The sequence below is a fragment of the Eptesicus fuscus genome, chromosome 14, assembly GCF_027574615.1.
Source record: "Eptesicus fuscus isolate TK198812 chromosome 14, DD_ASM_mEF_20220401, whole genome shotgun sequence".
Classification (NCBI taxonomy): Eukaryota; Metazoa; Chordata; class Mammalia; order Chiroptera; family Vespertilionidae; genus Eptesicus; species Eptesicus fuscus.
Window position 1 is genome coordinate 64,226,309 of NC_072486.1, and position 24,391 is coordinate 64,250,699.

The 24,391-nt window shown below is 39.8% G+C and overlaps 1 protein-coding gene across 1 annotated transcript in view; it reads left to right on the plus strand.

The window, feature by feature from the left end:
- Positions 1-17,282, plus strand: part of ZNF800 (zinc finger protein 800) — a 48,890-nt gene extending 31,608 nt beyond the window's left edge. The window contains exon 5 of the mRNA XM_054726608.1: positions 16,144-17,282. Coding sequence (XP_054582583.1) covers positions 16,144-16,324 — 181 coding nt within the window. The 3' untranslated portion in view covers positions 16,325-17,282. The remainder of the gene's footprint in view (positions 1-16,143) is intronic.
- The last annotated feature ends 7,109 nt before the right edge of the window (positions 17,283-24,391 follow it).

Consider the following 24,391-nt stretch of genomic DNA (forward strand, 5'->3'; position numbering starts at 1 on the left):
AACCCACAGTGGCTTGGATCACCAGCCACCAAACAATTTGCCAAGTCTTCTAATTGCAGGTGTGTAACTGCATGTGTATTCATGTATACAAATACTGGGCTATGTTGTTGTTGTGTGTGTGTGTGTTTGGTTGCAAACACAGAGTTACTTGGTCTGTAGCTTGTAAGGAGGGGTTTATTGGAAGGTTTTATGTGGGGAAATAAGGGAGATAGAAGTGGCCAGGCCTTCTAGGAATCTAGGAGTATTTGTTCAAACTGGCTTCACCATGTAGATTTCATAAACGGGAAAAAATGCACTTCTGGTGATTGAGTATCCCCCTTTTAGTAGCAGAAGTATTGCTTCTCTGCTGCTGTTAGCCCTTTTCAGACTCGGCTTTTACTTTTCTTTAAAAAAGGAATTACCACATTCTATGCCTTCTCAGTATGGTTATTACTGCCTCATTACTTCTGCTGCTTATCTTCTCTGTGTCTTTCAGCTACTTTCCCTCTCCATAGAGCTTGAGTTCAGACTCCTGTAAGAGAAAGTGTGATTGGTTCAGTTAGGTTGGGCTAATCTTCTATGCCAGGCTTCTTTATAGACTGCTAGCCATAGGCTGTTCTTCATTGATTGGCTGCTCTTGGGACAGGTGCTCTCTGTTGGTTCTATCATTGATGATCATGGTGGTAGAGTCAGTGGAATAAAACATGGCCCTGGGTCCAATAAAAGGAGTCATATATATACACACACACATATCTGAATCTTTTTATATGTGTGTGTATATATATATATAGATTTCAGAGAGGAAGGGAGAGGGAGAGATAGATAGAAACATCAGTGAAGAGAGAGAATCATTGATTGGCTCCCTCCTGCACGTCCCCTACTGCGTACTGAACCCACAACCCTGGCATGTGCCTGACAGAGAATCTAACCATGTCCTCCTGGTTCATAGGTTGACGCTCAACCAGTAGCCACACTGGCCCGGGCAAAGGAATCTTTCAATGGGAATCTTTCACAGAAGGACTCTGGATAGCCATGTAATAATCTTTCTAGTACATGTCTTTCTTCTATTTTAAAGGTGATAGAATTAAAGGTAACCTATGGGCTTGACTTTTATATCAATGCATCACCAACAATCCTTTCCGTGCTGAGAAAATGTGAGAAAAACTTTGCTGATCAGCACCTGCAGTTCCTTTCCTGAACTGCTTATGCTGTTTCCATCTTTGGCTTTGCAGATTCATGGACAGCCTGAAGTTTTCACTGAGGAAAAGCCATTACATTTCCTGTAACAGCTTATTAGGCCATTCTGTCAGTTGCTGCTATTTTCCAGACACCCACAATTATGCTGCACAGTTTGAGTTGGTGATTTAGTGAATCCTTAAAATATTGCTTCTGCTTTTCTACATGTACTTTCCACATTTAGGCTTACTCTGCAATAGCTGCTTTATATCCTCTCATTAATTCCTTCAACAACAGACACTATTGAGTGTCCTTCATGTACTTGGCACTATTCCATTCTTTTGGGGATACAGAATCATACTGTGGTTAAAGCATGGTGTTTTAAGTATCAGCAGACCCAAGTTCAAGTTCTGACTCCTTTACTTACTGTCGGTGTAGTTTGGGCAAGTAAATTATTTTTTATAAACTTTACTTTTCTTGTCTGTAAAATGATATTAGAAACTACCTTATATGTATGTTTGTTGTGGGAATTTATAAAAGTTTAAGTATATCCTATATAATGAAAGCCTAATATGCAAATTGTCCCCTCAACTGGGAGTTTGACCAGGAGTTCCACCTAGGGGTAGTGGCTGCAGGGGAAGGGAGACCCTCCCAGGGGAAGGGAGGCACCCTCAGCCAGCAGCCACTAGGGACCCTGCTCATGCACAAATTTTGTGCACTGGGCCTCTAGTATTGTATATAATATACTTAGCACAATGCCTGGCTTAAGTAAGAGCTCAATAAATATGTATTACGGTTGTAGTGATCACTAAAATTGTCAGTTTGCTGCTGAAATACTTTCTAGCACTTAGTTTCTGGTTATCTTGCTTTGCCATTTAATGTTCGTTGCCTTTTTGTTGGCATTAATCCAACTGTTTAATGAAAAGTCAGATGTAACATCTGTGATAAAGCCAAGATATACACAGTTATTAAGTTAAAATATTTTATGGGTCTTCAATATGTTGCCATTTTTTTTGCAGTACCTTTAATTGCTGAAGGATTTGTTGAACTTTTTGATATGATTTTGCTTTTTTGTGATTAATGTCTTAAAGAACAATGTATAGTTTAGGTAGTGAAACTCAGCATCTTTGTTTTTTATTTTTATAAACATTAGGCTGTGGGTACATGAACATGTTCTGAGTTTACAAGCAAGAATCATGTCTTCTCATTGTCTCACCAGTGCCTCGCAGTATACCTGGCATAAAACAGGTGCTAAGAGCATGTTGAAGGAAGGAAAGAAGGAAGACAGGAACATTAACATCAATTATCTTATTATTAAGGCTTATCATTAGTCCACAATATGTCTTTGCTTTTAAGCTTCTTTTCCCAGTACCTCATCATCAAATATACAGGGTATCCCCCAAAAAAGTATACACACTTTAACAGCTGATAGCTCAAAAAATTTTAATATGTTTTTATTGATTTCAGAGAGATAAAGGGGGAGGTAGAGGGAGATAGAAACATTAATGATGAGAATCATTGTTAGGCTGCCTCCTGTACACCCCCTACTGGGGATCAAGCCCAAAACTCAGGCATGTGCCCTGACCAGAATCTAACCGTGATCTCATGCTTCATGGGTCGACACTCAACCCGAGTTATGCCGCCCGGGCTGATAGCTCAATTTTGAAAATAAAATGTATTTTAATAAACACTGCCTTTATAATTGTTCAAAGTGTGTGTACCCTCTATATATCGCTTCTCTACCTGCAAGCTCCTCTTTTTTCTGTTACTGATGGCTTTTGTTACCTGCCTTCATGGCTACTAAATATTGGTGACAGATTCAAACTCATGGGAGTGCTGTATTGACTGTATACCCTGATAACTAGTCCATAATCAATTATACACTATATGGGTATATACTTAGTAATTTTTTAATAATTATTTTTAGGAGATCTGTGTCTTGATCACTGTTGATTCCCCAGGGCCTAGGATAGTTCCCAGTTCATAGTAGGCACTCAGTAAATATTTGTTGAATGAATGAACAATATAGGCCATGTTTATACCATCCACTTGTGAACCATCTGCAATTATTTTCTATCTCTACATTTGTATTGAAAGTTCATGTGAAGGGCATTGCTGATCACTTAAAAGCTCAATGTGATGGCTTGCTTTTCATCATGTTTGGCCTTTCTATAACCATTAATGCTTGCAAATTTACCTTTCCCAGGTTTTCATGCTCACTTATAACTGGGTCACCTTGGGCCAGTCTCAGCATGGTATTACATCCAAAAAACACACACAAAACAAACAAAAAAAACCAGACAAGCTCAAAAATCTTTGAAAAATAATGAACCTTTTTACTATTTACAGAAATCTTCTAAGGTGGTCGAAAGGTACAATTACATAAAACTTAAGCAAACTTCATATAAGTTCTCTTTATTCATCTCTCCTCTCAAATTCTTACATAGTTTGGCAGCTTCCTCCAATCTCTCTTCTGTAACCTTTTCCCCCGAACCTGTAAATTTTCTACAAAAAACCCCTTGTCCACTTTTCTCATCTTCTGGTCTCTTATTTTCTTCAAAGAGTAACTCACTCTGCAGTTTAAATCACTTTAGTTTCTTGGTTTCTTCCAGGTTTGTTTTGTTTTGTTTCCCCAGCCCCGTTATCCTGCTCAGGTATTCCAAAAGTCTGGGAATATCCCCTTGATTCATCTGGTTTTCCCTTACCAACTTTCTTTGTTTGATTTTAATCAATCTTAAAAGCCTTATATGAGACACTGTCTCCTCCTTCCTGAACTTCTGGGTTCAGCTGGGTTTCCTCCTGGTGTGTTTCTGGAGTGCCTCACCTTTAGCAATATTGAAATGATCTGTTTGTGTCCCTCCTCTAGGCTATAAGCATCGTAAGGGGAAGAGCTCCTGTCATTGACTTACATACCTAGTATCTAGCATCATATCTGGAATGTAGTGGATGTTGACAAATATTTATTGAACTCATGCTCCTGTGAACTCTGATTCTTCCTCTCTTGCCACTGGCTTTTATTTTGTTAGTAGGTTTTTAAATATGGATCAAAATTTTCTTAGTCCCTTTCTTACTTTATACTCCCTCAGTGATTCATCCACTCCCAGAACATCACTTACCACTTCTGTGAAGATACTCCAGACTTATTTTTCTAGCCCGCCTATTCTTCTGATTCTAAGACCCTTTAAAAAAAAAAAAAAAAAAAAGACTACTTGTTTTTAAAGTTGCATGTCAGACATCTCCACATGGATATTTCTCCAGGATCTTAAATGCAACAAAAACTCAATAGAACAACTTACCTTCCCTTTATAGTTGTTTCCTGTCTTAATTATTCACATTTCTACCCTCCTACTTACCTAGGCTAATTAGAATCCTAGGAAATACTTGGACTTTTTTCTCTCTCTCTCACGCTCTTTTACCTGATCAGTGATCCGTGCCTGTCCATTTTACCTTTGAATGTTTTTCACATTTGGCTCCTCCCTTGCCATCTCCACTTTTAGTAGTTTAGTTTGGACTCTTATCTCTTTCCTACACCATTGCAATAGTCTCTTTACTGACCCTCTTTCTAATCTGTCTTCCAAGCTGCTGTCAGAACTATCTTCCTAAAACACAGATCTGTTCGTTACTCTATGTGCATCGCTTTTGTTCATCACTTGACTAACTTACTCATTCTCAGGTCTCAGCTTAAATGTCACTTCTAAAGAAAGAATTTAAACTATGTCTCCCTTGTAGTTCTGTTCTCACGTTCCTTTATTGTCATCCAACATAGTTTGTAATTATCCTTACATCTGCGTTGTTTTGTTCAATGTCTGTTCCCACTGGAGAGATGTATGTAAGAGACTAGGGAGAGTTATGTAGACCCTGTGTGTACCACAATGCTTGGGACATAGTAATGTTTAAAAAAACATTTGCTGAATGAGTGGATAGATGATAGATAGCTTGTCAGTATAGGCAAGCAGGAGATAGCAAAGGCAGAGAAGTTGCAGGGTCCTGGAATCTTCCTATATTCTCAGAGTCCTTGCTTTGTGTTCCAGCTATTCTGAAATTAGTAATCAGCTTCTCCCTTCTGCGTTTTGCATTTATTTCCATGAGGATGAGAGTCAAAAACTATATTACCCCACACATGCTAATGCTGATGTCACCAGCTGATTAGGGGCCTTGGTGGTGGCAGCTAGCTTTGTTTACCTGTTAAATTGATGCATAGGTGGTGCCGTAGACATGCTGCCAAACAGGTATTAGCTAGGTTGCACTAACCCAGATTCCTTTTTAGTCTCTTGAGTGATGCAAGCCTTTGTACTATACAGTATGCTAATTAAAGTGTTTATTACTTGTAGGACAAGTTGTATTTGAAATGAGGTATTTATTTGCCTTTTAAGGATTGAAGATTTCATTTTAACAAACTTTTATTGCTAGAAGATAAAATAAGTTGTTAAAAGTATTATCTAGGGACAGATTTACAATAATAAGCAAATTAAGCCCCCCTCCCCCCTGCACTGAGCCTGCTCAAGTGTCAAAAATCTAAGAATTTCATGAGTATTTTTCAGATTTCACTGTTTTAGGCTGACTTGCTTCATCCATTCAGTAGACATGTTGAGCTTCTAGTTTGTACAGGACAGAATTAGGAGCTAGGGTTACAGAGGTAAGACATGCAGTTCCTCCTCTCAAGTTTGGTGGAAAAGATACATTATAAGGACACACAGCAGTGGAATGTTAATTATGAAAAGCTTTCCCTGACACTGAGGGAAGACTTCTCGTGATTTCTAAATTCATTCTTGAGTCAAGTTTCAAGTTGGCTGGGCAGAAAAACTTCCCAGGTAGGTACAGAGACCACATGTAGACCAAGGAAAGGAATGAGACAAGGCAATGGCCAAATCAAGAAAGAGCTTATGTGCCAAGTAGTAGTTTGAATTATATTTTCAAGATTAGGGGTAGCTGTTGAAGGGTTTTAAGCAGGGACATCTGATAGCATTGAGGAGACTGAATCGGAGTGGAGGTAGAGGGTAATATTTGTGGTGGGGAAATAAAATGGAAGCCAGTTTCAGAAATCTTAAGTGATAGCAGCCTAAATGTAGGTAATGCTAATGAGACCATGGAGACGGATACAGATACTGTTATTTCAGAAGTGAAATTTTCCAGACTGGAGATGAAGAAGGCATTTAGTATGCTTCTCAGGTTTGGGCATTTTGTTTGGGCAGGTGAGTGGTACCATTCTTTAAGGTAGGAAACGGGAGGAGGAACCCTTTCTAGGGGGAAATATTGAATTAAAGTGGGTGTGTTGAGGGTGAGGTATTTGTGGGACATCTACTTGGAGATGCTTAGGAGGAGTAGGATATACAGACTAGAGGTCAGGAGAGAGATTGTGCAGGGGCTGGAGATTTAGGAGTCATTATTGTACATGTGGTTGTTGCAGCCATAGGTTTCGAAGACATTACCGGGAAGAATAAATAGAAACAACGTAACATAGCACTTCTCACATTCTTTTATTTATTATGTAATTTAGTCCAATGTCTTCCTGTTTTAGTTTTTCATTTTGAAAATGATGTTTGGCTAGCACTGGGTTTCTAAATCTATAATGTAACATATATAATATAACATATATTTGATAATAGTCTAAGAAGTACTGGATAGTTAAGATATAATAATGTGGGCCAGTCTATGTGTTGTATTTAGAGGGCTTTTAAAAAGACTAAGACCTATTTTAAAAGATTACTTATTTAAAAAGGAAATATCTAATTTTCAAAGATAAAACAATCTATTAGTATTCTTGGATTGACAAGATTTGTTGAATCCCATAGCTTTGATCTGTCCAGGAATTGTTTGTTACTTAATCCCTATGACTCTGACCAAGGCAGAAACTATTTCTGAAAAGTAGGAGAAAGCCATCTGGGTAAATTAATAGAATCTGACATACTATATACAATAAATTTAAGTAATTTAGTATCCATTGCCAGATTCTACAGGAAAAACAATATGCTATTGAACATTGAACACATTATTAAAATATATTTTACTTTGTCAAGCTGCACTTTTTGGACCAGTGCATATTTAAAATAACAGTTAATAAAAACTAGGTTCTGCATTGTCATACACGTTTCTGTGACCCTCCCAATTTCTTCTTTTTCTTTTTATTGAATGTATTGGGGTGACACTGGTTAACAAAATCATACAGGTTGCAGGTGCACAGTTCTACAACCACCATCTGTACACTGTATTGCGTGTTCCCCACCCCAGGTCAGGTGTCCTTCCATCACCACTTATCCCCCTGTCCCCCACTGACAGCTGCCAACCTGCTCTCTGTCTATGAATCTGTCTCCATTTTGCTTGTTTGTTCATTAGATTCCACATACGAGTGAAATAATATGGTACTTGTCTTTCTCTGACTGGGTTATTTCACTTATAGTATAATGCTCTCCAGGTTTATCCACGCTGTTGCAAAGGGTAAAATTTCCTTCTTGTTTTATGGCCAAGTAGTTGTGTAAATGTACCACAGCTTTTTTATCCATCCATCTACTGATGGACACTTGGGCTTCCAGATCTTGGCTATTGTAAATAATGCTGCAGTGAACATAGGGGTGCATATATTCTTTTGAATTAGTGTTTCGTGTTTCTTCGGATAAATTCCCAGAAATGAAATTGCTTTCTGTCACCTCCTTTTTGAAGGGAGAACCTAACAATAAAACTTTAGATTTTGCCATCTAGATAACCACCAGAGTTCAATGGAGATTTTTGTCAGCTTTGAAACTGAAATGAAGCAGCCTGTTTACCCTGCCCGGGCCAAGGGATACTTACAAGGGATTGCAAAATGACTTTTAAGAAGTCAGCCCTATTCAGGATACACATCATTAATTTAATATTGAAAGCATAGGTCTGTATCCCATTTGAGCTATCCAACTTTTGATTAACTTAAAATATGCCTTTAAAGGGAAGATAATCCAAGGAGACTTTGTCAAATTTCTATAGAGTAAATTATATTGGTAAGTTATGACCCTTGAAAACTGAAGTCAATAATAGAAGTGCTGACAGACTTGAACTATAAGAGGATAGCAATAATAAAACAACATTTTATTATAATCTTATAATCTATAGTAAAATAAGGAAAAACCTTTAAAGTTTTCTGTTCTGCTCTGAAAATGGTTTTCTTTTCTTGTTTTTTTTTGAACTTCAAATTAATCAATAATAGGCATTAGCATAAACCTCATATCCATGTCAAAATAGCACAAGGCGCATTGCTGTAGCACAGAATCATTTTAAATCATAAAACTTTTAACTGATACCTGTTTCAAATCTTTCTTTTAAAATAATTTGTTTTTAAACATTGATTTTATTTTTTTTCTTTCTGGCAAGCCTCTTTATACCCATTTTTACCTCAGTAAATCACTAAGAGATATTGAATAAAGGTAATATGTATATTTAGGTTTTTCAAGGATTGTAACATAAATGAACAGTGGACTATGTTTAGAATATATACTTTCCATATTGAGGACTTCATTTGCTTAATAACTTCCTTTATATTTGTTAATATTCTTTCTCATCCTATGTCAACATTTTACAGGTAAATTTTGTTTAGAAATCTCTTCCAAGATTTATCAGTGTTATAATTAAACACATACACAAACACAATTTTTTATAAGATAATGAATACCTTTATATTGCATACAAGATCGATAGATCACTGAGAGATAGAGGATAGTTTTCTTTGTTCTGATTTGACTTTTTTTTTTTTTTCGTACAGTGCAATCCATAGGACTCTATTTCATTAACCAGACCCAATTCCCAGACTTAAGCAATGGAAAAGTAAAACTGGCACCTCTTGAATTAAAAGTTACATCTAGATGCATATTGAGCTTGTATTTGAGCCTGTTCAATCACTTTTGATATATTACCAGCATGTCATCATCACTCCTTTGTAGTAATATTCTATGAAGAACATTTGGCAACCCAGTATTTAAAAAATACTTCTAACATTTTTGCCAAGTTACTATTTAAAATCAAACTATGACTAAATTGATCATCTTGCTATCAGAACTGACTCCCTTGCTGACTTTGTTTTGTTCATGCTATCGTTGTCATTTTGCTTATCACACATTTTAAAGTTCTGTTTTTTTCTATGAGTCTGTACTTGATTGCTCCAAACCATGCTGACCTCTTCCTCTGATAAACTTATAACACTTACCATTTATTTTTCACTTTCATTTTTTGTTATTACTGTATTATTGTGTAATCACAGTGTCTCCGTTTTTAGACTCAAAACCTTTTGAGACCCAGGACTGACAGTTTCACTCTGTAGCATTAGGGTTATGAATGAGGGGTCCCAGGCCTGTCTGTCCCCATTCTCTGTCCTGAGGAGTCAGTCATTTGGTTTCTTTTCAGTGTCCTCTTCATGTCCTACTTTTATTGGTCTAAACCTTAGATTGCTCAACTTTGGCTACTGTGATTCTCTTAGTATCTTGTGTTGATGAAGATTATGGATGATTTTTGGAGATTCTTGGGCTAATTTTATGGGAATACAGGGGAGACTTCTTTTTTTTTTTAGCTTTTTTTCTACTCAGTATTCATTTTTAAACTCTACCACAGAAATTCTTAGCTCTTTATAATTGCTTTTAATATTTATTCTTTTGTCAAACTATGTTTTGACAGTCTATATATCTTAGAAGCAATAGTTTGGATATATAAAAAAGGAGGATTAATCAGACTTTTACTTTTGGTACAGAATAAAAAAAAAAGAAGAAAAACTATCAATTTCATAAACATGAATTTTCTTCCCATACTCTCTTGCTTACTATGTTGCTTTTATAGCCTGATGGGAACAGAGCAGACAGAAATGTAAATAATTATAATATCATATTATGTATCTCACTGCAAAGTAAAGCTTAATTTATTTAGCCACCTGGCATTTTGAATATACCTTCTTTTGAGCCATAATTCTGTTGAATTGTAGATGGGACTCTAGAGATTTAGTATAATCTCATTTTAAAATGGAGAAAATTGAGGTAAGTGGTTGCACAAGGCCACAGATGTAGTTAATGAAGAAGTCAGGAATAGAGGCCACCTATCTCTTAAAGATTATTTTAGTAGGTGATACATGTACATGTAAAAAAATAAAACAGTACAAAAAGGTGTACTGTGAAAGGTAAGTCTTCATCCTACCCCATCTCCCAGTTCTCTCATTCTCTTCCCCAGGGTCAAGAACTTACCAGTTTCTTGGGCTTTCAAGAGCTGTTTTATGTATACGTACCCATATAAATGTCATTCCTCGTCACGCAAATACTGGCATATTGTACACACTTTTCTGTACCTCCTTTTTTATCTTGTTTAACAATATGTCTGAAAATTGTAGAAACCAGGTATTTTTATTCCTTGGTCCATGAACTTTCCATTTTTTCTATATTGCCTATCATTCAGACATCCAGTTTTTGCTAGTGGAAATAAACTAAGTGTTAAATTGTTCTTTGTTTCCAGCATATCAAATTGAGTACCACATGTGCAATATAATGTGTTTCACATTTTTTTTCAGAAAGAGATTATGGTCACTGATTCTATGATAAAGGTTGAAGTTAAAAAAATCATAAGTGAAATATATATAATAATTACTGCTAGTTACCAAAAATAGCTGATTGGGATATTTTCTATTCCATTTGATAAAGAAATGGCAGGTGAATTTTTTAGGGAAGTAATTTACCTTTAGACTTGTGTAAATACCTGTGTGGTATGTGCAAAACAGTTTAATATCTCAGTCCAGTGAAAAGCAATGATTTTATAAATATCAAACCACAAATGTTTACTTTCTAAATTTTAAAATCTTCACATTCATATAAAAAAATCAGAAATAAATTTTTATTTGTTAATTGAAACAGTTTTTAACTATCTTTTAATGTTCTTGGTAAGATTAATAATTTGTATAAAATATATCCTTAATTTTGATCATTTTGGCCAACTTACCTATCAATGCAATTGCTTTATTTTTCAGTTATTGATACCTTTTAGAACTCCTTGATTTTAGCACTCTTGCATCAAACTGTATAACAAATGACAAATTATTTTTTTTTAAAGTGTCCCATGCCAAATGTCCATGATAGGATTCATAGAGATTAAGTACTTATATTTGGGCTAAATAATTTAATTATTCAGTAATTCAGCATTCTTTCTAGAGATGGCAGTACTTCTGAGTATTTCTCTTTGAAAAATAGTACCATTTATAACTCCATCACTGATTGGAAAAAGGTAATCAGATTAAAAATATTTTGTAATAATGCTGTCACAATAGTTAAAATTTAGTAGTAGAACAAGTAAGATTGTATCCTTGAGGTTCATAGTATTAGTGCAGCTTTTGTGTGTGTGATCCTCAGCTCTTGACATGAGGTCCTATTGGTTCTTACTGTATTCTGACTTTGGAATTCTTGGTGTAAGATAGTGACTTACAAATCTTGTCAAGAATTGTGTTAAGTCATGCTAGGACCTGGCTGTACTTACAGGTCTCTCTCCTATGGAGATATTATCAGAAAACAAACAATGACAAGCAAAACACTCCAAACAGGATAAAACAAAACAAAACACCCTAAGTAACTGAATATTGTGTATATTTGTGGACATGGGAAATGTCTTGATATTTATTCTTTAGTAAAAGTTTATATGTCCAAGTTCTTGAACTTTTTGTTTAGGTGACTAATTCTTTTGATAAGTGAAACAAATATTTGTGCCATTAAAAAACATATTCAACTTCTCTGAACACTATGTTTTGTTCCTCCCTTTCCCATCATTTCCATTTCTAATTAAATGGTTTTTTTGTGCCTGTGTATATGTGCATGTGAGTGGGTGTGCATATTTGAAATCACATAGTCATGTAGTTTGAAGATGGTGAGCAGGAAGACAGGGCAGGCTAGCCTCCCTGCCAGGGCTCACAGGTAACTTCGACATGGCCACTACTTTCTAAGGCTGGCCCTGATTATTGGTTCACCTGGCAAGGTGATTGACTCTAACTAATATTAATAAGTGTAACTGGTGTTGAATTCAGGTCATCTTGATACTTGTAATGTCAAAGACAATCTCTTATGCCATTTCTATAGATGACTGACCTATCTCATCTTTTACATTTTTTAATCCTTTAATTCTTTTTAACTCCTTAATGTCATTTATTCTTAATATTGAATCCATGAGCTAATTAGGGCCATCAGTTTTGACTCTTCATGATTTTGCTACTGTTTTGTTTTTGACATTTTGATTTTTTCAAAATTTTAGTTTCTTGTTTCAAAATACTCTATTCCCCATAGTTCCCCTATCTGTAATGTGCATTTAATGGAAGAGATGGCCTTCAAGTTACTGCTCCGCCCTAGGGGAAAATATATCTTTATATCTTATTTGAATAAGTGATGTCAGTTGTAGTCCTTTCCATCTAATCATGCTCACCTCCATTTCAGGCTCTGCTCACATTCTTCCTCATGGAGTATAAAATTATTTAGAAAGTGGTAGCAGCATCTGAACCCTCAGAACAGGGGCCGGCCATGGAACTGGGAGGCAATGGTTGAAAAACACAGGGGTGGATGTTTGGTGATGGCGAATTCAGCAGTCAGCAATGACATTACAGATCTGACAAATACACATTGACAAACCAAAACTTTTTGTGTGAAAATGAGAACAGAAAGGAATACTTGAGATGAGTCAGTGGATCACTCCAGCAACAATAAGCCTTGTCAGCCTTCCCCTCTCCATGATGTGGGGTTTACTTATTCTTCTAAGAGTGGCAAAGTAGATTTGTGACAACAGTGGGAAAATTGCCAGAGCTTCTTCTGGTCTTTGTAAAAATACAGATTCTAGTGCATTTTTGAAGCTGGTGGTCTCAGAAACACACTCTGAGAACCATCCTAGCAAACATTGTGGAAGTTCAGAAAACGGATAAATCGTTTCACACAGCAGTATTCAGGGAAAGCTTATCAGAATAGCTTTGGTCTGGGTCTTGAGCGATGGACATCATTTGAATAGATGAGAGGAGGGAAAAGACATTTTTTTTTGATGGGTGAAATGCCAAGAACAAAGGATCAGGTGGGAAATAATAGTGTATGTTGGGAGAGTGGAGAGTCAAGTAATTTGGTGCAAAGGTTCTTAAATACAGTCCATGAAAGAGAATTGAAGCAGAGCATCTATCAAGTCATTTCACTCCAGACTTGGAAAAAAGTGGGCGCTATGCCATTTTTGTTCAGCACATGACTGGATGGAACTGGTATTGATGCCTCAGTGCACCAAGATTCATATTTTCATGTGCTCTCTGGTGTCATCAAAGAATTACATTTTTTTTGGAAATGGGAAAGAGTGTCAACATCTTTAAAATTCTCTTGTCTGTCTCTCTTAATAAATATTCAAATGGAAGAAAAAAATGATGGCCCTTTGGGGGCAGATGTGTACCTGGTGATAAGCACACATCATGGTGTTCCTGCTTTGATGAGGAAAGGATAGCCACTCGTCTTGGTGTCTTTATTTTCCATATCAGCAGCTGTCACCACCTTTCCAGGAGGTATTACCAAGAAATAGGAACAGATTATGATGTTTGTCTCTCCCAGACAGAAATTTGCTGCCTTTCCAGAAGTCTTAATTGAACTTGAAGGCAGAGGAAATAATGTGGCTTTAACTTGAGAGTCTTGGAGGGATGTAGTGTTCCAGTATAGAGGCTACCGTAACCTGACAAAGCATGCTATGGAATTCTGCGTTTGTTCTATGTACCTTTGAGTCAAGGATTTCAACACTTGTTGCCACGGGAAAAAATGTTGCACTTGATTATCAGAAATGATGTATGTGTTGCTGTCTTCAAAGACCACATCACAACTTCAACTCAGTGGGCCAAAATTCACTGGAATTTACTACTGAGCAGTTAGATTTATTTTTAATTTTTTTTTCAGGAAGTCACCATTTTTTTTTTCATGAAAAATAATAATGTGAGGTAGGCATAATCCTTTGTAAATAATGTTTTTATTTATTTCTTAAGTTCAGGAAGTCAGTTTCCAGTGCAGTAAAATAAAGTACATTGTGTGTGCATTTCTGTGCTCGGGATGAATTTGAGCAAAGGAATGACAGGAAATTAGCTCAGCTGAAGAATATGGTGGAAAGGAAAGCTTTGGCAGGCCTGGGGTGGGATGGTTTAGGGATTCAGGTTAGCCCCCTGTATCTGAGTTATTCTAATAATCTGAAGGTAATTTTCTAGATTGAGCTCATGTTTGTGTGTGTGCGTGTGTTTAAATGCCTGAGACAATAGGCACTCAAAATATCAAACAAATCGCTGTATGGATAGAAAGTTGGGCGATAGCCCTCCAAATAAATACTCTTCTGTTTCAAACCTGTTATCATTTGGTGATAAGGTTTTAAGGGAGAAAATGCTGCAAAGAAAGTTCATACAGCTTTCTTTTTGTTCAGGAGCAGTTGGTTAACACAAACCTTTGGCCTCTTAGGATTTATCTTCATAAATTTTATAATTTTTTTTTTTTTTACTAAAGGTATGCCTTTAGACATGATAACTTTTATCCAGTACCTTCAGAGGGAAGGAAACTTGCAGGATGGTGTGGTTTAAGTCACATTCCAATCAACATCTGAGTTTAGATTTGTTCATCATTAAGTTAAATCAACCTGACAACTCTGAGGTCACTTTGGCTTGAAATATCACTGGAACTTGTGATGGATCTTCTGTCAATTCAATAACAGCCCTGGAACCCTGTCCCTATGCCATATTAGTGTAATTTTATTTTCATCCTGTGTATTTTCCTGGAATATGGGTTAGCTAAACAGATTCCCTGCCCCAAATTTTTAATCTGTTATGATTGGAAGACCAAGATGTTAAATTCAGACTCTAGTTCATTGTAACATTTTAGTTTTGCTCCTACAAGTTCAGGTAAAAGAGAAAAATTATTGAATACATTGTTAAAACATTGGTATTATCTAAAATATTTGTTCTAAAATATGGTATTTTTTTCCTGTTTTTGCAAACTTTGTGTTCCCAGGTCTGTGGAGATAACAACCAAATTAAGTGTGAGGAGCCCAGAAAGCATTCCCTCTCCTCTCCCCAAAGTACAGATGTTCAATAGCGTAAAATGGGGTAGAACTTCAAAAAAGACAGTTTTGATAAACTGTAATGGTTAAGGGATAAACCGCTCGGTAATATTGTGATTACTTAGAAACTTTGAGGAGATAAACTAGTTCTGTAGGCCATTCATTAATCCTTAAAATCTTTTGATATCCACCACTTTGCTACACAACATGAAATGATTATTTTAATAAATTTGAATTGGGAGAAAGAATGTGTATATAAGAATAGAGTAAAATTCCTTTGATTGAATTATTTTTTAAAAAAATATTATTTTTAATATTTTTTATTTTTCAGTAAGAGTTGAGGTACAGTATAAGCCTGTATTTTTATTACAAAAATAAAATATGCTTATTGTTTACAATTGGGGAAATAAAGGTTACCTGCGGCCTCATCACCAGAGATAAGCAGTTAACATCTTGGAATCTTTCCATTATTTTATACAGGTGTGGTGTGGTGTGTATGTATACACAAGGACACACAAGCATATACACACCACAGATGGGGATGAAACTCATTTTTACTCCATGTAGTACACTTTCCCACATGACTGGGTATTTTTTTTAATCAGTATAGATACTGCACTGAATACCCTGTATGAAAATTTTGTATGCATAATTATTATTTAAGGGAAAATTCTGAAATTACAATTTCTAGGTCAGAGGGGACTAACAAATTTAAGGGCGTCGATACACGTTCCTAAATGGCTGCAACATGCTGTCGCGACCTGGGTTTCCCCGAGGACACAGGTCCCCCCCCCCCCCCCCCCCCCCCCCGGTGCCCAAGTGGCAGCCGGACCACCTGTTGGGCGCAAGTGGCGCGCGCGGAGCTGGGGTCGCGGCTCTGGTGGCGGGAGGCGCCGGCGTTGCCCGTTTCTAACCGGCGTGTCTTTGTCTCTCTCCCTGGGGACCGCTGCCGCCCGGCCGAAGCCTCGGGAAGCCGTCGCCCCGCAGCGCCGCCCCGCGCCCCGCCGCCCCGGGGAGCCGCTGCCCGTCGGCGGCCGTCACCACGCGCCAGGCCGCCGCCAGTTGCCGCGCGAAGCTCCGCGGGGGCGCCGCCCGGGAGCGCCAGCTCGCCGCCCGGGGCCTCCGCAAGCCCGCGCCCCCGTGAGCGCCGCCGCCGGCCGGCGGGACGACGCCAGCCCCGAGCACAGCTCCGATACCTCAGGCGCCTCGCCGCGTCCCGCCCTCCAGACCCTCCTCCTCCTCCTCCTCGGCGCGCTCCGGGAGGCAGCGCTCGCAGCCCCGCCCCAGCCCCGCCGGACCGGGCTCGCCCCGGAGCTGGGTCCGCAGCGCCCCGGGAGCACCTGTGCCTTAGGGCGGCGGGGGAGGATGGCCTCGCCGCCGGTGCTGCTCGCGGAGCACGACTTCCTCACCCTGCCGGCCCACCCCGTGGCTTGGAGAACCCTGCCCCGGACAGCGCCATCCTCTTCCCCTCCGCCACCCACGTAATTTATCAGCCGCCCAGCCAGGTCTTTGCTTAGCTCTGCAAAGACTAGGGCCCACTTAGTCTTCGCCACCTCCAGCCCGGCCCGGAGCCAGAAGGTGGTTTTCAGAGCGTACACATCCCCGATGCCCCGGCGACCGGCACAGTCTGCACCCGTGGGATGCATCACTGCGGTTGGCCTTGAACTCCCGCACCCGGCCCCGTCCTGGTAACTTCATCTCCAGTGGCCATTTCCTCCTCCGAGTCAGCCCTCGCGCCCCCCGCCCCGCACCTCTCCACCGCCCTCCGGGAGTCCGCAGCGCGCCGGTGGCTGAGGTGTGCTGTCCAGCCGGTCCCCAGTCCGAGGCTGAGCGCAGCGAGGTCCTCATGATGGCCCCTCAGTGAGACGCTGGACTCCTCCAGCCAGCGCTTGGGCGTGGGGACCCCTCTGCGGCCTGGCCGGACTTCCTCGGAACTGCTGCGCGGAGGCCAAACTCTGCTAGCCCAATCCCTGTCTCCTTTCCTAGGCGTCGGACTTGCATTATTGGTATGAAGGCCCCCACCCCCACCCCACCCCCCTGCTTCTAATTCCTTCCCTTTATCCTTCACTGATGTTACCTCAATAAAACTCCTGCAAGTTGAACCCTGCCTTGGTGTCTGTTTCTGGGAGACCCTGAGCTGACACATTATCAGACATTCCACCCTGATCACCATGGTCCTATCCTTCCGGATCCTTTGTCCGTAGCTAATTCATTGACTTCATTTTTTCTTCTACTTACAAGCCCCTTCTTGGATATCCTCCCTTCCTTTCTAGCCCAGATCCCATGGCCCATCACTACAATCCTCCTCCTTGAACTGCAGTAGTCTCCGCAGTCTTGACCCTGAGTTTCTTCCAATGTACATCTCTGTATTATCCCAACTCTGGGCGAACCATTCCATTTGCCTTCCATGCACCTGACTGGGACAATCGAACATTTTCTTCAGGAAAAGCACACAGTGCCGCCAGCCAGTGTTACTTTCAGTCGGTTATCTCAAACCTCAGATTGGTGCCATTGTCCCTACTGCAGTGTCAGTGTCCTCTAAAACTACTATTTACACCTCTTAATCTCAACATTTTCTGACCCGCTCTCTCCTCCCAGTTTACTTCAATTTCCCTTGGAAAATAGAAGATATTACATACAAACTTCCTCATCTTTTCACCACAAGACCCCCGCCTCCAACCCATCTACCTCGGTAACCATCTTCTTTCTGTGACTAGGGAGAAGGCTTCAAAGGTCATCTCCTCCTTCTGAGCTCTGGATCCTATCCCCTCTTGTGTTTTCGATAACTTATCCCCTTTCTCTCTTCTGCATCATCAATCTCTGTCTCTAAGGAATCCTTATCAGAGTGCAGAGATGCTCCAGTGACCCCCATCTTAACCAGATCTTCCCTTGTGCACATCTTTTCCATCAATGAGCCATTTTCTCAGCTGCCCTTCAGACCCAAATTTCTTGATGGAATTATCCTTATACTAGAGGTCCAGTGCACGAAATTCGTGCACTGGGGCTGGGGGGGGGGTTTCCTTGGGGGAGGGGCGGGCCTAAGCCTGCAGTTGGACATCCTTAGCACTGCCACTGCCGCTGTGCTCACCAGCCTTGAGCTGGGCTCAGGGCTTCTGGCTGAGCAGCGTTCCCCCTGTGGGAGTGCACTGACCACCAGGGGGCAGCTCCTGCATTGAGTGTCTGCTCCCTGGTGGTCAGTGCTTGTCATAGTAACTGGTTGTTCCCCCGTTAGGTCGATTTGCATATCAGCCTTTTATTATATAGGATATTGTTTTTATTTTTCTAATCTTCTATTCACTTTAAAATCCACAATGTGACTTCCCCATCACCAGCACTGAAAGTGTCAATGTTAAGGTCACCAGTCACTTTCATATTACCCTACCCAAAAAGAGTATTTTCCTGTCCTCACCTTGATCACTCTTTGCTTTGTTAAGTGTTTTCTTTTTATATCTAAGGCACTATTCTCTCCTGGTTTTCTTCTTGCTTCACTGGTCACACCTCAGTGTTATGCTACATCTCTTGACTAACTTTGAAAAATTGAGGTTTCTGATGTCCATTTGGGCCCTTCTTTTCTTTCCATGTTCTTTCCCAGGGTGATCATATCAATTTCCAGGGATTTAAGTGCTGAGTTTTAAGTGTATGTTTCCCACTTTGACCTTTCCTATAAGTTCTAGACTCAAATGTCTAATTGCTTGCTCAATATCTTTCTTTGGATGATGCAGATCTTTCAAACTTAACATGTCCAAAATCTAATTCCTCATTCTTACCCCAAACTTATTTCCCTCATTTCTCCCTATTATAATAAACTAGAGGCCCAGTGCATAAAATTCGTGCACAGGTAGGGTCCCTAGGCCTGGCCAGTGATCAGGGCCAATCGGGGCCTTCCGGCTGCTGGCTGGGGCATTCCTTCATTCCGTGCCACACCATGGTGGTCAGCGCACGTCATAGCGAGCGATCAAACTCCCGGTCTCCTGGTCGAACTCCCGAGGGGTCACTTTGAATATTAGCCTTTTATATACATAGATAGCACCACCATCCAACCAATTGCTGAAGCTAGATACCTAAGCATCATCTTTGATGCTTTTCATGACCTCTCACATCAAATAGGCCAGCATAAGCTATCAATTTTATCCTCAAAATATATCTTTAATCTGTCTGCTTCTTTCCATTTTCAATACCATCACTTAATCTTGATGAATATTTTTTTCTTACCTGGCAGCCAGTCCTTCCTGGTCTCTCTGCTCCCACTCTTGACCCAAGACACACTTCTCGATAGAATGGAAACAGTGACCTTACTCATAAATTGAATTGAGTAAAATGTTCTCATTAGATAAAATCTAAACTCCTTCAGTGATCATAGAACCTGCACAATCTGGACTTACTTACCTATATCTCGAACTCCATGTATGCTCCTCTGTTTGTTGCCCATGATGCAGCCACACTGGTTCCTCCAACATGCAGAGATCTTTTCTGCACGTCAGGGGCTTAAATGCTGTATCTCTGCTTAAGCTGCTCGCCTTTGCTATCCTCTTCCTTCATCACAACCTTGTCTTTTAGGTAGGTTAAATACAACATCCTTTTATTTTTTCGTTTGTTAATCCTCACACAAGGATATTTTTCCATTGATTTTTAGAGAGAGTGAAAGGAAGAGAGAGAGACACACATCAATTGGTTGCCTCCTGCAAACACCCTGACTAGGGCTGAGGATCGAGCCTGCAACCGAGGTAGATGCCCTTGACTGGAATCGAACCAGGGACGCTTCAATCCATGGGCTGACACTCTATCCATTGAACCAAACTGGCTAGGGTTAAATACAACATCTTAAGAAAGGCCTGCCCAGAGCATTGATTGGAAGTAGCCTCTCTCCTCCCCTTCTCTCAGTTCTTTACTCAAATTCCTTATCTCAATTTAGAATTTGTATTTATTTTATTTACTGTGTATGTGTGTGAGTGTGTGTGTGTGTGTGGCTAGCAGTTTGCCATGCTGGAATGAATGAGGAAAGAGACTGTGTCTGGATGTCTAGATTCTTCAGCAATGTTTTCCCAGCCCCTAATACAAAACTGAGCAGATATTAGGTGCATAATAAGTAACTGTTGAAGGAATGAATAAACACATTTGCTAATTTTTCTTTTGAGAATTTACTTTTTATTGATTTGTAAGCGCTCTTTATATATTAAAATCACTAACCATTTGTTCTATATGCTGCAGACATTTTGCCCCTATCATATATGTACCAATTTAATTCATACTGTCTTTGATATACAGAAATATTACATTTTTAATTTAAATAAATTTATCTTTTCTTTCATGATTTCTGCTTTTGGTGATATGTATTAAAAAGTCTTCTTCATCTCAATGTTATATAAATATTTGTCTATTTTCTTAAAAAATTTAAATTTAAATCTTTACTTTAAATGAAATTTATTTTTCTTTTTTTTTTTTTTTTTTTTTTTAAATTACTTTATTGATAAAGGTATCACATATTTGTCCTCAACCCCCTCCCCCCGTTCCCTTCCCAATCCCCCCCACTCACAAGCCCCCCTCCCCCTGTTGTCCGTGATCATTGGTTAGGCTCATATGCAAGCACACAAGTCCTTTGGTTGATCTATCTCCCTTGTCCCCACCCTCCCCTACTTTCCCTCTGAGGTCTGACAGTCTGATGGATGCTGTTCTTGTTCTTCAGTCTATGTTGTTCATCTTTTCCCCTAGATGAGTGAGCTCATGTGATACTAGGAATACACTTATAGGAACTGAAAATGAGACAAGCAATAATGGTTATGCTGAGAGGCAAATGAATCAGTCTGTAGTGAGTTTCTTTCTGGGCCAACAGTTCTTTTGAGTCCCGGTTTCTATGTCCAACAGTTGTTAATGTGTTCATAACAGCAATGATATTTCAGTTCTGGATGGTGGACAAATGGTGGTATTGCAGGTCTGACCCTCTCTGGTTTGGTCCTGGGCAATCTGCAGTGACGCATATCTGCTGACTGCTAGTATGGCAAGGCATCGTCAGCGTCTTCCATCTCTGGACTGTTTCTCTTCTGACTTCATGGCTGGAACACTCCTGTCAATTCCTGTCTATTGCAGGAATCCACATGTCTCGGAGTTGTTTTCTGAAAACATACAAACATATTCTCGACCAAAAGTTAATAAAGGAATATTTTCTATGAATTTGATTTGCGATCCTTTTTCATTTTTTTGCCCAAATGGTTTTCCTTTGGCTTGTTTTGACACCATGTATGTTTTACCTGGGTGACTTGCTGTTAGCATTACAAATGAAAGTTAATTTTCTAAAGTAAAAATTTTCTAGATGTAATTTATTTGCAGGATATTTTTCCTTACATGATATTCTTCTACTATCCCCCCTTTTTTGGTTTAAATATTGGGAGGCTTTTGGAAATTTTATGCTGTAATCTTGATAGCTTTTAAATTTTACTTTTTTGCACTAAAATGTGACTGCTTTAGGTTCATTATATGTTATGCAATTTTACCATGAGATGAACTACCAATAAAAATTTTAGTTAACACTTTAGTAACAGCTTTTTTGTCCAGTACAATTGATTTTTCTAGAGTATTTGCTTATTTTGGTTGGCCAATTTAAATTAGTCTGAAAACTTGACTACTATTTTACTGTCAAATTTAATATTCTAACAACCATCTTGTTTTACCCTGTAATTATTAGTGGAGAGGATTATTTGCCTTCTTGAGTAGGCCCTGAGCATTCCTGGTGCTAGGCTGGATTTAGATATCCTAGACCCCAGTTCCCCGGATCATGGGTGCAAGACATCTCCATCAAGTCTTGTTGCGGTGAGAGGGCATCTGCTGTCGGCCAAGTCTCTGTTACCTGGGTCCCGATTTGAGCTGGGCATGTGAAGCTGAGCAGCCATGGGGGCAGGAGATCTCCTTCAGCAGGGGTGAGGGTTCAGGCCCCTGCAAACTTGGGGGGGTGAAGGTCTGTGCCCCACCTCTGTTGACCCCCAAGTTCTCTCCTGATGGCCCCTGTGCGACTGTGCCTGTCTTAGGTTGTTCCTTCCCTGAGGAATCTTACCCGTCTCTGGCTAACCAGCCATCCTCCAGGGCCAAGCAGGGTGATGTGAGGTTTAGTTCTGTCTCCTTGGTCGCCTATGCCCCCATGGCCTCCGCGCCCAGCACCTGTCTTGGGATCCCCTCGCCTGCTGGCAGGGTCCCAGCACTGATCACATATCTTGTGGAACCCAGGTTTCTTCTCCAAGGAGGCCCAGCTCACCCCACTGGGCGAGAGACACATCCATGGTACCAGCCATCATGAGGTTTCACCCTTGGCATGAACAGAAGCTCAGGCAATAGCTGTGGACAATTGGATTGTGAGAAGCAGGTCCCTCTTGGCTAAAAGGGCAAGAGGGGCCAATTTAGAATGCTCAGGTGCCTTCCCAGGGGGCCCTCTACATAGTGGAAGGGATTAAACCCTTTCATGTCCTTTTAAAATTGCTGCCAGACATTCAAAGAATTAGTTTGTAAGTTTGTTTGGGGTAATTATATAATATGCTGTTGTAATTCTAAAATATCTAGAGATGTGTTACGTTTGTCTCCAAGCACCAAACAGATGATTCCCCCCACCCCATGGGTGTGAGGAATTATTATATGTAATGGGGGTGATCCAAGTCTGGGAAAATTTTTAATGACAGTGTAGAATAATATCATGTAAGGATATTCTTTGTTCCAGTCCATGGCAATACCCTTTCAAACTGGCTGTCTATTTCTTTTTGTATAGACAAGGTCTTGGTTACATTTTCTGCACTTCTACCACGGGCAAGTAGTGATAGTAGTGACACCCTTTCTTTGGTGTCCACACAAGCCAGAAACCTCTCTTTAATTTTACACACAAAGGGGCATTGTTTTGATTTTGTGTCATACAAAAGGGAAGCTGGGTGGAGACCCCTGTGTATTTATACTTTCTTGCCCCCTCCCCCCCCATGGACCTCCTGGATAACCAAGGTGTTTGGTATTATTGGTGACTACGTTAGTCAGGGGATCAGCCTATATGAGTGGTCTTACCCATGAAGAGTCAGGAGCATAAGTCCAAAATACTTACCCTCTTGTCCCGGGTAAAATTACCTTACATCTGATGATTGCTAGCATGGCTGGAAAGGCGTTCTCGTGCATTCTTGGGTTTCTGGTTACCACACAATTTCTTCCCTGAGGTTTGACATTCTGATTGATGTTTCTCTGTTTCTGGATCTATTTTCCCCCCATCAGTTTATGTTGTTCATTATATTCCACAAATGAGTGAGATCATGTGATATTTATCTTTCTCTGCCTGGCTTATTTCACTAAGCATTATGTTCTCCATCTCCATCCATATTGTTGTAAATGGCAAGAGCTCCTTCTTTTTTACCGCAGCATAGTACTCCATTGTGTAGATGTACCACAGTTTTTTAATCCATTCATCTGCTGATGGGCATTTAGGCTGTTTCCAAATCTTAGCTATGGTGAATTGTGCTGCTATGAACATACGGGTGCATATATCCTTTCTGATTGATGTTTCCAGTTTCTTAGGATATATTCCTAGAAGAGGGATCACTGGGTCAAATGGGAGTTCTATTTTTAGTTTTTTAAGGAAACTCCATACTGTTCTCCACAGTGGCTGCACCAGTCTGCATTCCCACCAGCAGTGCACGAGGGTTCCTTTTTCGCCACATCCTCTCCAGCACTTGTCATTTGTTGACTTGTTGATAATGGCCATTCTGACAGGTGTGAGATGGTACCGCATTGTTGTTTTGATTTGCATCTCTCTGATGATTAGTGATTTAGAGCAGGTTTTCATATGTCTCTTGGCCTTCCTTCTGTCTTCTTTCGAAAAGTTTCTATTTAGATCAGTTGCCCATTTTTTGATTGGGTTGTTTATCTTCTTTTTGTTAAGCTGCATGAGTTCCCTGTAAATGTTGGAGATTAAACCCTTATCGTTGACATCATTGGCAAATATGTTCTCCCATGCAGTGGGTTTTCTTGTTGTTTTATTGATGGTTTCTGTTGCTGTGCAAAAGCTTTTTATTTTGATGTAATCCCATTTGTTTATTTTCTCTTTAGCTTCCATTGCCCTAGGAGCAGTATCAGCGAAGAAGTTCTTTTGGCATATGTCAGAGATTTTTCTGCCTGTAGATACCTCTAGTATTTTTATGGTTTCCTGTCTTATGTTTAAGTCCTTGATCCATTTTGAGTTTATTTTTGTGTATGG